Below are 14264 nucleotides of genomic sequence, written 5' to 3' on the forward strand. Positions count from 1 at the left end.
GGGGAGATGTCAGGGGTGGGTTCTTTACCCAGAGAGTGGTGGGGGCCTGGAATGCGCTGCCTGTGAGAGTGGTAGAGTCAGAATCTTTGGTGACCTTTAAGCGGCAATTGGATAGGTACATGGATGGGTGCTTAAGCTAGGACAAATATTCGGCACAACATCGTGGGCCGAAGGGCCTGTTCTGTGCTGTATTGTTCTATCTAACTAGCTCTCAGAACGTTTCTCCTTCATCAGCTAGCTGTGGAGCAGGATCATAGGACACAGAATTTATAGCAAAAGATTACGGTATCACACAATTGAAGCAATATATTGAACAAACCTAGATTGTTATTAAGTCTTTCGTCTTTTAGTATGGGTTGCAGGTTTCTAAAAGATGAAAAACTTAACAGCAGTTTAGGTTTGTTCAATATATCACTTCAGTTGCATGACACTGTGATCTTTTGCCATAAATTCTGTGTCCTATGATCCTGCTCCACAGCTACTTGATGAAGGGGCAGTGCTCCGAAAGCTAGTGCTTCCAAATAGACCAGTTGGACTATAACCTGGTAGCGAGTGATTTTTAACTTTGTCTACCCCAGTCCAACACTGGAACCTCCATATCATGACTAAATTAAGAGCCACTTGTTGGAACCACCAGACTGAAAGCATGTTTTATGAAATGGAAAAGATCATTGGTAGATCCCTTATGCCACAGAGTAATTCAGCACGGAAACAGACGCTTGGGTCCAATTTGTCCATGTTGACCAAGTTTTCCAAACCAAACTAGTCCCATTTATCTGCATTTAGTCCATATCCCTCTAAATCTTTCCTACTCATATATCTGTCCAAATTTCTTTGAAATGTCGCAACTGTACCTGCATCTACGATTTCCTCTGGCAGCTCATTCCACCTACGAACCACCCGTGTATGAAAAAGTTGCCCCTCAGGTCCCTTTTAAATCTTTCTCCTCTCACCATAAAAATATGCTCTCTAGTTTTGAAATCCACTACCTTAGAAGACCTTTACTATTCCCCTCAATATTTAAAAAAAAACTTCTATAAGGTCACCCCTTAACCTCCTACACTGCAGGGAAAAGGAAATCCCAGCCTTACAACCCTCTCCTTGTAACTCCTCCCAACTCCTTTACTCAATGGTATTAGCAAAGAAAGCACGTGTGCCAAATGCCTTCTTAACCATCCTGTCGACCTGTGATGCAACCTTCAAAAAACTAAATACCTGAATCCTTAGGTCTCTTTGTTCAACACTCTCTGGGGCCCTACCATTAACTGAACGAGTCCTTTGATCATCTTACCAAAATGCAACATCTTGCATTCATCCAAATTAAACTCCATCTGCCACTCCTCAGCCCATTGGCCCAATCGATCCCTTTGCAAACTTAGATAATCTTCTACATTGTCCACTGGACTGCCAATTTTGGCATTATCCGCAAACTTACTAACAATGTCTACGAAATTCTCATCCAAATCATTTCTATAAATCACAAACAACAGTGGACCCAGCACCGATCCATGCAGAACACTGCTGGTCACAGGCCTCCAGTCCAAAAAACAACCCTCCACCACCACCCTCTGTCTCCAATTGACAAGCTCTCCCTGAATCCCATATGATCTCACTTTACTAATCAGTCTACCGTGTGGAACTTTAAAATCATTTGATACAAGTTTTCACAAGTACCAAAACATGTTGCATTACAAAATGCATGTTGTTTGGAGGCACAGCTAACCACAAAAATCTAAATTGGAAGAGAGATGTTTAATGGCAGAGCCAGGTGCATTTGGAGATAATCGCTTCACTGGAATCGATTTGAAGTGAGTTAATTGGGAATCTGTCAATGGATTAATGTTCTCTTTCTGACTGAGAAAATTAGTCTCAACTTGTTCAGTTATCCTGATGGTTACAGCTCCTGGCATCATTCTTAGAAACCATTTTTGAACTGTTTCCTTCCTCCATGTCTTGTTAGCATGGGTAACACAAAATCTGAAAAATATATATTACAATTTTGGATAAAAACAGCACATTTGAGTAGAAAGGCCAAGTCAGTTCTGTCACCCAGCCTGCATTATAAAGCATATTTTAAAGCACATGGCAATTTTGAATGGAGTGATTTTGAAAATGTCTCACACCACCCCAGCCCTTTCCTCTGCCCTGACTCACTTCTCTGAATGAAATATTTTTTAGTTAACTTAGTTTACTGAATAAACCTGAACTTAGTTGGATAATTGCTAATCTATCTGCGCTCTTTATGTGATCTGAAACTTTCACACATTGGCAGCTCAAAAATGAGTCTCTAAAGGCTATTGAGTTCACTCAACTCTTATCTGAATTGTCCAGTGACCATATGACTTGATATGCAAGGATGTCAACCATTATTTACGTTTTGACCTATTGCTCATCTTTCATATTTGGATGCAAAAACAAAGAACTAAAAGCAAATAAAGTGCATATTCATCTAATCAATGTACTGCTTTATTACTGAGTTCAGGTGATTTGAATCAGTCAAAATGTGATGAATTCAACAACACAATTTACTCATTAGATATTATCTTTCACAGCAAATAATTTTCTGGTGCTGACCTTTACCTCCAAGTGTCTTGCAGTAAGTTGCTTAAGTGTTGCCAGGTTATTACCATGACTCCTGACAGGTGAGCCTTACTCAGCTGACAGAAATCCCAAAGTAAGCCTTTTGGGCTTAGTAGTAGGAGTCATTAATCTGATATATTCCTCATCACATTCTTATAACTCACAAGTGCTGCACTTGCAACAAGGCCAAGTGCACCATTCCTGATGAAGAGCTTTTGCTTGAAACGTCAATTCTCCTGTTCCTCGGATGCTGCCTGATTGGCTGTGCTTTTCCAGCACCACACTCTCAACAAGGGCAAATGTCCATCTTTCTGAATGCTGCATTATCAAGGATTTAGTCAACACAGAAAAGTAAAGTCGCCATAGTCCTCTCTAACTGCAATTAGAGAGAGGCAGACAACTGGTGGACATTTTTTAACCTGAGGGTCACCATCCCTCTGGTGAGTGGAGAGTTTCAGAAGGAGAATCCTTCATGGTAACCTCAGCCAGTGTGGGAATTGAACCCACGCTGTTGGCATCACTCTGAACAACAAACAAGCCAACTGAATTTTCTTTCAAGAAAGAATAATGTTCTAATTTCCTTCAGAGAAAAATGCAGCTACCGCAGGGAAAGTGTGACACCACTTAAGGATGCAAATTCAGACCGTGTTTCAAAATAATACTTTTTGACATTTCTTTGACAACCATTTCTTGGCACAAATATTATATGACCTTTGGGATGTTGTAGCTCCACCAATTGAAGGCAGTCAAAACTGCAAGAGTGTCGCAAGATAATTTTGAATCCAAGTGCTTTGTCAGTAGATTTGAAAATGCTATGAAATAGGTGATCAGTGAAAGCTTACTGTACTAGCATATAGGGAGCAACAGATGTACACAGCTTCAGTGACAAACACATGTCAGCAAACAAAGCATCCGGACCACAAGACTGAAACATTCTGCTTCATAAAAGACAGATTTTTGGTAAACAGTATAAGACACTACATGTGTCACCACACTGCATACAGATGTATGAGTCAAGAATAATTTGTGGGATACTGCAACAAAATGCCATAATTTAAATTATTTGGAGAGCAGGTAGATGAAAGAGCATTTATCATTTCACCTGTTATTTGTAGAACAGTAAAGATTGTCCATGCATATCTTTTTGTAAACAACAGCAGCTCAAGAAGCCAGCTCACCACCACCTTCTCGAGGGCAACAATAAAACAAGAAATGCTGGCATAGCCGGTGACACCCATATCCCTTGAATGGATAAAACAAAGACAGGCTCCCACTGCTGGTTTATCCTGCTATGTAATTGACTTGTCTTTGACAGTGCCTTTCTGTGACTTGTGTTCCATGTGATTCTGCACCAGTGAACTAAATGTTGGGGCTATTGACTGTATTGTTCTTTGTTTCTGTCAAGAGTTGGTGTTCATGCTCTTTAATCGATTGACAGGATACTCTACCAGAAAATAAATCAATCATTACTACCTTTTATTCTATCTGAGGGCAATGCATTCTTTGTATATAAGTCTCCCTCATGTAATTTAGTGGTTATATAATAAATTGATAATACACATAGCAATAAAACCTGTCATTATTGTTCTTAATTGGATCATTTTATTGACTTATTTATGCATTTCAGTGGCTTATTCTTCAATCAATTTCATGCAGTACATGTGCACCAGTGTTCAAATGTTTTGTACAAAAACAAATATATTCTTTCATAAAATATGCTGAACATTTTGATCAGTAAAGTTGAACTTCAACACGCACATCCCAGAATTCATTATTTGGTTTTGACCCATTGATTGCCTTGTGAGAATTGATTTGAAATTACAGTTTTCTAGACAATTAATAGTCATTAATCTACATAATTAAATGGTGAATTTATAATCTCCAAAACAGTTTTAATATGGAATTGTGCATAGTCTCATGTCATGTTCCAAATACAATCCTTCTGTACATGACAGGACTGGGATAATACAACTTTGGAACTCATCTAATGTGACAACATGATTGTTTCACAAATTGTGTTTTGTTTTAAACTGAGGACAAAAACTTAGTTTGAATTGCTTTCTGTCCCTGCGACTCGCTGAGAAATCTAACTGACAATTCAAAAGTAACTTCTTTACCCAAAGAGCAGTGAGAATGTGATAGTTTGGGACTTTTTTTCGCTGGAGCACAGGAGATTGAGGGGTGACCTTACAGAGGTTTATAAAATTATGAGGGACATAGAAAAGGTGAATAGCAAAGGTCTCTTCCCTTGGGTAAAGGAGTTCAAAACTAGACAGCATAATTTTAAGGTGAGGAGAAAGATTTATAAGGGATCTGAGGGGCACAGAGGGTGGTTTGTGTGTGGAATGAACTGCTGACAACATGGTTGATGCAGTTACAACTTGGAAAATAATTTTGGATAGGTACATGAATAGGAAAGGTTTAGAGGGATATGGGCCAAACTCAGGCAAATGGGACTAGTTTTTAGTTTTGGAAACTTGGTCAGCATGGAGGGTCAGTTTCCATGTTATATGACTCTAGGGGTTGAAATGAATACTACAGATGCAGTTGAGGTGAAGTGAGACAAGCATGAATGGGCGAAGAAAATTGAGGGTTACTGTGATAAATTTAGACAAGGAAAGATGGCAGGATGCTTAAGCGAAGCCACAAAAGTCAGCATGGACTCTAGAGGCAAACAGCTCTGTTTACGCCAGTGTATCATTGAGTCTTGTTGCATCATTCAAATACTGTTTGAATTAATACCATCCATAGTCAGGACTACATTTGCCATTCATATATTGCATACCTTTGCTCTTTCCAGGCTTTTCCTCTGCTCATGGAATGCAGCTGGACTCTTTAGTGCTGGAATAATAAACGAAACAAATCCAAATTGATCAGCAGGAAGATCAAGATCTCCAATTTCAGTTTACAAAATCACCCATAAGCATATACTTCCTCTAGTCAATCTCACAGAATGCCATGTCCAGTTCCTTGATTCCACAAATTGCTCCACTGTGACAGAAACTGAAATTAATATAATCACATATAATCAACACTAAATTATACTGTACTTGTAATCATAGCATCTTTCTATGAAGACAAAATCTACCCTTGGATATGTAGCATACATTATGGTAGCATTAATTATTTCAGACTTAAATTCGCCTAAAATGCATTGTTCCATGTTTAATCAAAACCTTGAAATGAGCAACTTGCTGGAATTCATGCATAACTCACCTGTTGAAATTCATCCTGCAATACTTAACACAACTTTCAGGTCATTTAGGCACTGAAACTTTTATAAAAATAATGGTCTGCCTTTCCAAGATATTTATGTAGAGAAAGCATAAAAAAGTTTTGTCATCCAACACTGGTGTGAACCTCTGTGCTAAATGCTATGATTTAGCACGGCTCTAGGCTACTCTTCAAAGGAAATGCACCTCTCTAAAGAATAAGCTACTCCAAACATTGCTTTTGAAGAATTGGCTGATCTTAACTCATGGGTTGAAGGTTGAGGTTGAGGTCACGTCGATGTCACATCCTGGCCTCCTTCATTGAACTCACGTAGGTTTCTCAGGTCATGGAGTTATAAGACATCCTACAGAAGTCTGCTGTGAAATGAGCTAACATGAGCTGTGAATAGTTAGATTGATTATGATTTACAAATTCTCCATTCAATAACTACTCATATTTTAACACTCAAATAAAGAACTGTATTTGAGAAAGTTCCTGATATTTGCAAAACAGCAATGATTGTAGCTTTCCACAAAGATAATAGCAGCACATCCAGTGTATATTACTCATAACCCACAAAGGGAGGCACCTCCTCATTACACTCTGGTTTCTTTTTATGTAATAGTCCTTTGCTGGTATGATCTTTATCTGTTCACCTGTCAGCTGTCATGAAGAAGAAACTGAAATACAAAATTTTGACTGCAGCAAAGTTAACTCCACTGGATTTTTCTTTATTTCTGATAGTTATCTTTCAAATCTGATCAAGTGTTTTATGGAACTGCACCTTGTTTATGTGTGTCACAAATCAGGAACACAAATGTTAATCATGATCATTTAAAAAGTGAAAATGACGATTGGTGGGCAAATAGAAATATTGCAGGACGTTGTAGTATGTAGAAGTTGTATTTTGCCCAGATCAGAGGTATGAGGAGGGGAGGCTGGCAGGAGTTGCACTCATCCTTTTTTAGATCACCAGCTAACTGCAGGTGCCACCTGAATTCCTGACAGGCAGCTTGTTGATTCTGGGAATGCAGATGATTGACCAGCCAGGATGGTAAGCAGAAACTGTGGAGGAAAAGAGGCAGTTGATGTGTGGTGGCCCTCAGCTCTTTGCCAATTTATTTTGTAGATGAAAGGAGTAGAAATATTCCTGGCGGCTTGACAACAACAACAACATCATGTATTTTTCTTGTGACTTTAATGCAAAGCAAGTGAAAAGGTTAGCTTCCTCCCCTTAAGAACCAATGGTCTGACTGCAAGGCACTTGAGAGTATTACATGTCACTTCCTGGGGGTGATGGTTGACAAAGTTTTAAAAAGGTCCTGACAGAAGCGTTTCATCCCTATCTGCATTGACAGAGGGATTATGCCTGTTTCAGACTTTGGGCACTGACATCTATGTAGAAGCCGTTACCCACGTGCTAGTCAGCGTACTGCTCATTGACTCATCCTGCACTGACTCATGTGTAAAGTCACTATCAATTTGCATTTTATTGCACCTTTAACATATTAAAATGTCCTAAGATGATTCACAGTGTTGTATGTCTACTTTGCCTTTAAGAAAGTTCACCATTAAGTTCACCATGCGCTGTGTGCATTCAGTCTTGTGGCTCTGCGTGGGTCTGCAAGCTAAACAGTTGGTTTGCTGTGATGCCTGCTTCATATCTTACAACGTGTTTTACTGTTTTATATAAATGAACCAACAGAGTTAATCAACCTCTGATGAGTGACTGATATTAGACTATTACTATTAACATGATACACAAGAGTGTTATCAGACAAGATTTAAAATGAAGCAACATAAGGAGATATTAGAAAAGAAGATGAAAGATTTTCATTAACATCTTAAGATGAGGGGAAGATATAAAGATGGAAGAGAAGGAAGGAAATTCCATATCACAAAGACACAATGTTACAGTCAATATGTTACAGGTTTATAGTGTCACTATATTCCAAATATCTAGAATTACTGTACAAGTGTGCAGTTGCTATCCTACAAGCATTCAATATTAGCACAGTACTTTGGAAGAATAGTAAAGCCATAGGACAGGGCTCCCACATTGTGCTTGCACTGATTTCAGGACGACAGGGTGGCTCAGTGCTTAGCATTGCTGCCTCACAGCAACAGGGACCCGAGTTTGATTCCACCCTCGGCGAATGTCTGTTTGGAGTTTGCACATTCTCGCTAAAGCTGCGTGGGTTTCCTCTGGATGGTCTGGTTTCCTCCCACAGTCCAAAGATATGCAGGTTAGGGGTGGATTAGGCCACGATAAATTGCCGATTCTGTCCAGGGATGTGCAGACTAAGTGGGTTGTGCAGGGAAATGCAGAGTTACAGGGATAGGGTAGCAGGTGGGTCTGAGTGGGATGTTCTTCAGAGGATCAGGGTGGACCTGATGGGCCGAATGACCCGTTCTCACACAGTATAGTTTCTGTGATTCCTGAGGCTTTGTTAAGTACTCTGAATTTTTTTCAGGTGGGCATGGCTTAATCAATTGTTCACTCATGCCTGAGTCCAGCCAGTGCAAACGAAGCCTGAGAAAAAAGTAGGTTAAGCCTTTTGTTTTCTGCCTCTTTTTACATCAACATTCTCACGATGGATTTGGGGTCTGTGCGTTAAAATGGAAGGCGGTGGAATGGGGTACACTGAACTCTTTGCACCTTCCCTGCTCCAACTTAAGCTAACCCAGCCCACCCACTGAATAATTCCAACCCCAAACAGTCACCTGAGGGGCCACACAAAGTCTGAGGCATTGAAATGGAGTCACATTGGGAAAAGGTTTGGAAAGCATCGCCCACAGAATGTTGATACATTAGATTAGATTCCCTACAGTATGGAAACAGGCCTTTCGGCCCAACAAGTCTACACCGACCCTCTGAAGAGGAACCCACCCAGACCCATTCCCCCACCCTATATTTACCCCTGACTAATGCACCTAACACTATGGCCAATTTAGCATGGCCAATTCGCCTGACCTGCAGGTCTTTGGATTGTGGGAGGAAACCGGAGCACCCGGAGGAAACCAGCACAGACACAGGGAGAATGTGCAAAATTCCACACAGACAGTTGCCCGAGAGGGGGATCAAACCTGGGTCCCTGGCACTGTGGGGCAGTAGTACTAACCACTGAGCCACTATGCTGCCCCAAAGGTAAGCAACGACAAACACAGTCTCTGCAACTGCAAATCTACCACTTGCAAACACCAATCCCATACCTGGTCAGCACAGGGATTGAATGCATGACCTTGGCTTTATTAGCACCACGCTCGAACACTCTGAGCTAACCGACCAACTGATACTTTACAAGAATGTGATCATATGAATGGAGAATATAACCATACAATATTGTTACATACTACAACCATATATCACTACATTACTCACAATGCCAGCACTATACCACAGTAGAATGGCAATATAATTTGAGGGGTGATAGATATAGGACTGATGTCAGAGGTAGTTTCTTTACTCAGAGAGTAGTAGGGGCGTGGAATGCCTTGTCTGCAACAATAGAAGACTCGCCAACTTTAAGGGCATTTAAATGGTCACTGGATAAACATATGGATGATAATGGAATAGTGTAGGTTAGATGGGCTTCAGATTCACAGGAGGGCCGAAGGGCCTGTGCTGCACTGTAATGTTCCAATCTAATCTAATCTAATCTAATATTGCTAACCATACAAAGTAATATGAATATTTTGTTTCTTGCAGATTTTTTTTTCTTGTAAAAACTAAAAGAACTGTAGATGCTGCAAATCAGAAACAAAAACAGAAATTGCTGAAAAAGCTCAGCAGGTCGAGCTGCATTTGTGAAGAAAAATTAGAGTTAACGTTTCGGGTTCAGTGATCTTTCCTCAGACCTCCTGAGTTTGTCCAGCAACTTCTGTTTTTGTTTCTTTTTTCTGTGTCTATTTGAATGTAGAACGGTTTGAGCGTAAAAGTCGAGAGAATGTCTTACTTCAGCACCTCTTGTGCATGTCGGAAGTGGATATCAGAAAATGTGACACCTCCAAACTTTAATTTTCCATCTATCGATTTTAATAGCCCACTTGCTCCAGCACTGTGACGGAACTGCCATGTTGCAAATTCCACTTCTAATATCATGACAAGATAAGAACAGCATGCAGCACTAAATGTTCGTAGGTCATTGTCAAGGCAAGAACAAACTGGGTCTCAGAAATGCCATGCTCAGGTTTGAATTTGCTTGTCACAGATGTTCACGCATTGGAGCAGATCTTGATTGAGTCTAAACATGTTGCGGCTGTACAGGACATTGGTTAGGCTACGTTTGGAATATTGTGTGCAATTCTGGTCTTTGTCAGATACGAAGGATATTGTGAAACTTAAAAGGGTTCAGAAAAGATTTACTAGGATGTTGCCAGGATTGGAGGGTTTGAACTAGAGGGAGAGGCTGAAAAGGCTGGGACTGTTTTCCCTGGAGTGTTGGAGGCTGAAATATGACGTTATAGAGGGGCATGGGCAGCGTTAATAGACAAGGTCTTTTCCCTGGGTTGGGGGAGCTCAGAACTAGAGGGCATAGATTTAGGGTGAGAGGAGAGAAATTTAAAAGGGACCTAAAGGGCAACATTTTCATACAAAGGGTGGGGTGTATATGGAATGAGCTGACAGAGGAGTGGAGGAGGCTGGTACAATTCCAACATTTAAAAGGCTTCAGGATGGATATATAAATAGGAAGAATTTAGTGGGATATGGACCACATGCTAGCAAATGAGACTAGAGTAATTTAGGATACCTGGTCGGCATGGATGAGTAGGACTTAAGGGTTTGTTTCTGTGCTGTACACCTCTATGACTCTGACTCAACAGGGAAGTCAATGGCTACAAATATGTGAGAGATTAGGGTGCTAATTTTCAGTTCCGGATTATAAAATTTGGGGATGGGCATGAAAACGAGTGTCACTTCCTCTTGGAACAGGTTGGCTTTTGCCGTGCAATTACCTGGTTATCAGCTCATTACATATGCATGCACAAAGTACATGGTGTAGGGAATGGCAGGAAGTTGATAGTCATGGGGTCAGAGGTCCTGGTGCCACACCTCAGGAGTATCCAAATAGTCATGCATTCCCTCTAAGCAGGAGAATTACTTGGGCTCTCAGAGTACACGCACGTTTAGCTAGGCATTCCGGTCCTTACCCCTGTCAGCCTGCCTCCCTTCACCAGTGAAACCTCCATCCTTGGCGAGCTTCTTTGACTTATATCCATTACACTCCATCCTCCATCTCTCAGACACGAAGTGGACCCCATGCAATGTAGACTACAGTGTTTCTCTCTTAATCTAGACATGGTACAGACTAACGCTCCCATAAAAGGACAAAACCACCTCGCCTGCTAAAGGCCACTTCTACACAGTTAGGAATCTGAGGACTTGTCCTACTCGCTCATAGAGAATTTAAAATTTTGAAGAGGAACTTCATCCTCTGAGTTAACTTTTTAATGAGCATACACGGTATGTATGTAGGCTTCCTAACACTTGCTGTTTGGGAGCTTGACCTACCATTAACATTACAAGAAGTCATTTGCAAACTTTCCTCCCACCACTGGGAATCTAATTGTCAGCCAATCTCCCAATCAAGTTCCCTATCTGCCGTGTTTCTAGCTCCCTGGAATAGCATAAGATTCTGCCTGTAAAATGGGATACTGACACACAAAGATTTTGCACCATCAAGATTTACCCCACTGTCTGTGACCTCTGAGTTTATTATTTTTTTCTCTCTAACTAGATCCAGTTTGATTCACTTTCTGCACTAGAAATGCAATATTCCATGTTTATCAGAACCCTTAGAAACAACCTATTGCATGTCAAACAGAAGTTTTCCATGCTTGTTTGATGTTCAGTGACTGTTAATACGCAGGAGCTATTTTGTAGATATTGAGGTTGCCCAAACAATGTTGAGCTGGATGACATTCCGTCTGTGTGTGTGACATTGACGGGGGGAGGGGAGGAATGGTGGTGAAATCAGGATGAGAGCACCCAGAGTGTGGATAAAAACATGGCACGAGACGACCACTGTCCACTGAACCTCTCAGAATTGTCAGACAGAGCCTTTGCTTGATACAATGTTATGAACAGTCACAACATTGATTGCACAGAACTCAAATGTGATTGAAAACAGATACATGTAGTCAAATACAGGTTGTTCATGCAAGAAGGTCAACTTTCAAATGATCCAAACAATTTATACCATAGCAAAAGAAAGGTTGTCAATTTGACTGATTAGCTGAGCCATTGCCATGGTGAACACAATAGGAAACTATAGGCTTCCTGAGTTCCTGGGTAATGTGATTCATTTGCAGTTATTAGACAAAATGTATCTTAAGTACTGGGACACATTTTCTCCAGATAAAAAGAATATGTTGCAAACTTTTTGGAATTATGCAGGATCTCAGGCAGCCTATAGTTCATTGTTGCTTTCTTCATGGCAATGCCTTGGTTAATTAGGGTCAACTTAACAACTAATCAGTTAATTGCTCGAAAATGTTGACAACAGGGTGGTCTAGTGGTAATGTCACTGGGCTAATAATCCACAACCTCAGGCTTTAAGATTCTTGGGGACTTGGGTTCAAACCCCAAGGCAGTTGGTTAAATCCGAATTCTATTAAACCAAAAGGTATCTGAAATTAATAGTTAGCCGAATGATTACTGATGGACGTAGAGACCCATTCAGTTCACTAGTCTGCTTTAAGGAAGGAAATTTGTAATCCTTACTGGATCTGGCCTATACATACCTTCAGACAAACAGCTGGCACTTACTTGCACCCTGAAATGCCCTAGCAAGTTATTCAGTTCCAGGGTAATTAGGGATAGGCAATAAATGCTAAATTTGTCAGTGCTGCCTATACCCCATGAACAAAAGTGAAAGTTATTGAATCTGAAAAGTTCCAGAGATGTAGAGGAATGGATTGCAAAGATGATTCTGAATAGGAGCGAAAGCAACAGGATAGTTGTTATGGGGGACTTTAACTTTTCAATATTGACTGGAAACGTTATAGTTTGAGTACTTTATACAGATCAGCTTTTGTCCAGAGTGTGCGAGAGGGTTTCCTAACACAGTATGTAGATAGGCCAATAAAAGGCGAGGCCATGTTGGATTTGGTACTGGGTAATGAAACCGGCCAGGTGTTAGATTTGGAGGTAGGTGAGCACTTTGGTGATAGTGACCACAATTCGGTTACGTTTACTTCAGCAATGGAAAGGGATAGGTATATACCACAGGGCAAGAGTTATAGCTGGGGGAAAGGCAATTATGATGCGATAAGGTGAGAGTTAGGATGCAGAGGATGGGGAAGGAAACTGCAGGGGATGGGCACGATTGAAATGTGGAGCTTGATAAAAAAAGAACAGCTACTGCATGTCCTTGATAGGTATGTACCTGTCAGTCAGGGAGGAAGTGGTCGAGTGAAGGAACCGTGGTTTACTAAAGAAGTTGGATCTCTTATCAAGAGGAAGAAGGAGGCTTATGTAAAGATGAGATGTGATGGCTCAGTTGGAGCACTTGTAAGTTACAAGTTAGCCTGAAAGGACCTAATGAGAGAGCTAAGAAGAGCAAGGAGCAATATAAGAAGTCTTTGGCAGGTAGGATCAAGGAAAACCCTAAAGCTCCTTATCAGGAATAAAAGAATGACAAGAGTAAGGTTAGGGCCTGTCAAGGACAGTAGTGGGAAGTTGTGCATGGAGTCTGAGGAGATAGGAGAGGTGCTAAAAGAATATTTTTTCATCAGTATTTCATTGGAAAAGGACAATGTTGTCGAGGAGAATACTGAGATACAGGCTACTAGGCTAGACATGTTTAAGGTTCACAAGGATAAGGAGGAGGTGTTAGCAATTCTGGAAAGTGTGAAAATAGGTAAGTCCTCTGGGCCAGATGAGAGTTATCCTAGCATTATCTGGGAAGCTAGGGAAGAGATTGCTGAGCCTTTGGCTTTGATCTTTATGTGGTCATTGTCTCCAGGAATAGTGTCAGAAGACTTAAGGATACAAATATTGACCCTTTGTTGAAGAAGGGGAGTAGAGACAATTCTGGTAATTATAGACCAGTGAGTCTTACTTCGGTTGTGGGTAAAGTGTTGGAAAGGATTATAAGAGATAGGATTTATAATCATCTAGAAAGGAATAATTTGATTAGGGATAGTCATCTCCCTCCCCTTCCTGGACCTCTCCATCTCCATTAATGACGACCGACTTGACACTGACATTTTTTACAAACCCACCGACTCCCACAGCTACCTGGATTACACCTCTTCCCACCCTACCTCTTGCAAAAATGCCATCCCCTATTTCCAATTCCTCCGCCTCCGCCGTATCAACTCCCAGGAGGAGCGGTTCCACCATAGAACACACCAGATGGCCTCCTTCTCTAGAGACCGCAATTTCCCTTCCCACGTGGTTAAAGATGCCCCCCAACGCATCTCATCCACATCCCGCAATTCCGCCCTCAGACTCAACCCCTCCAACC

At 40.9% G+C, this 14264-nt stretch overlaps 1 protein-coding gene across 12 annotated transcripts in view; it reads right to left on the bottom strand.

Annotated features, from left to right (window-relative positions):
- Positions 1 to 14264, bottom strand: part of LOC122562032 (myocardin-like) — a 662438-nt gene that overhangs the window by 78620 nt on the left and 569554 nt on the right. For all 12 annotated transcript variants that reach the window (XM_043714469.1, XM_043714471.1, XM_043714465.1 and 9 more), the window contains one exon: positions 5366 to 5421. In XM_043714469.1, the coding sequence (XP_043570404.1) occupies positions 5366 to 5421 (56 nt within the window). The remainder of the gene's footprint in view (positions 1 to 5365; positions 5422 to 14264) is intronic.

This window comes from Chiloscyllium plagiosum, chromosome 24 (genome assembly GCF_004010195.1).
Source record: "Chiloscyllium plagiosum isolate BGI_BamShark_2017 chromosome 24, ASM401019v2, whole genome shotgun sequence".
NCBI classification, from domain to species: domain Eukaryota; kingdom Metazoa; phylum Chordata; class Chondrichthyes; order Orectolobiformes; family Hemiscylliidae; genus Chiloscyllium; species Chiloscyllium plagiosum.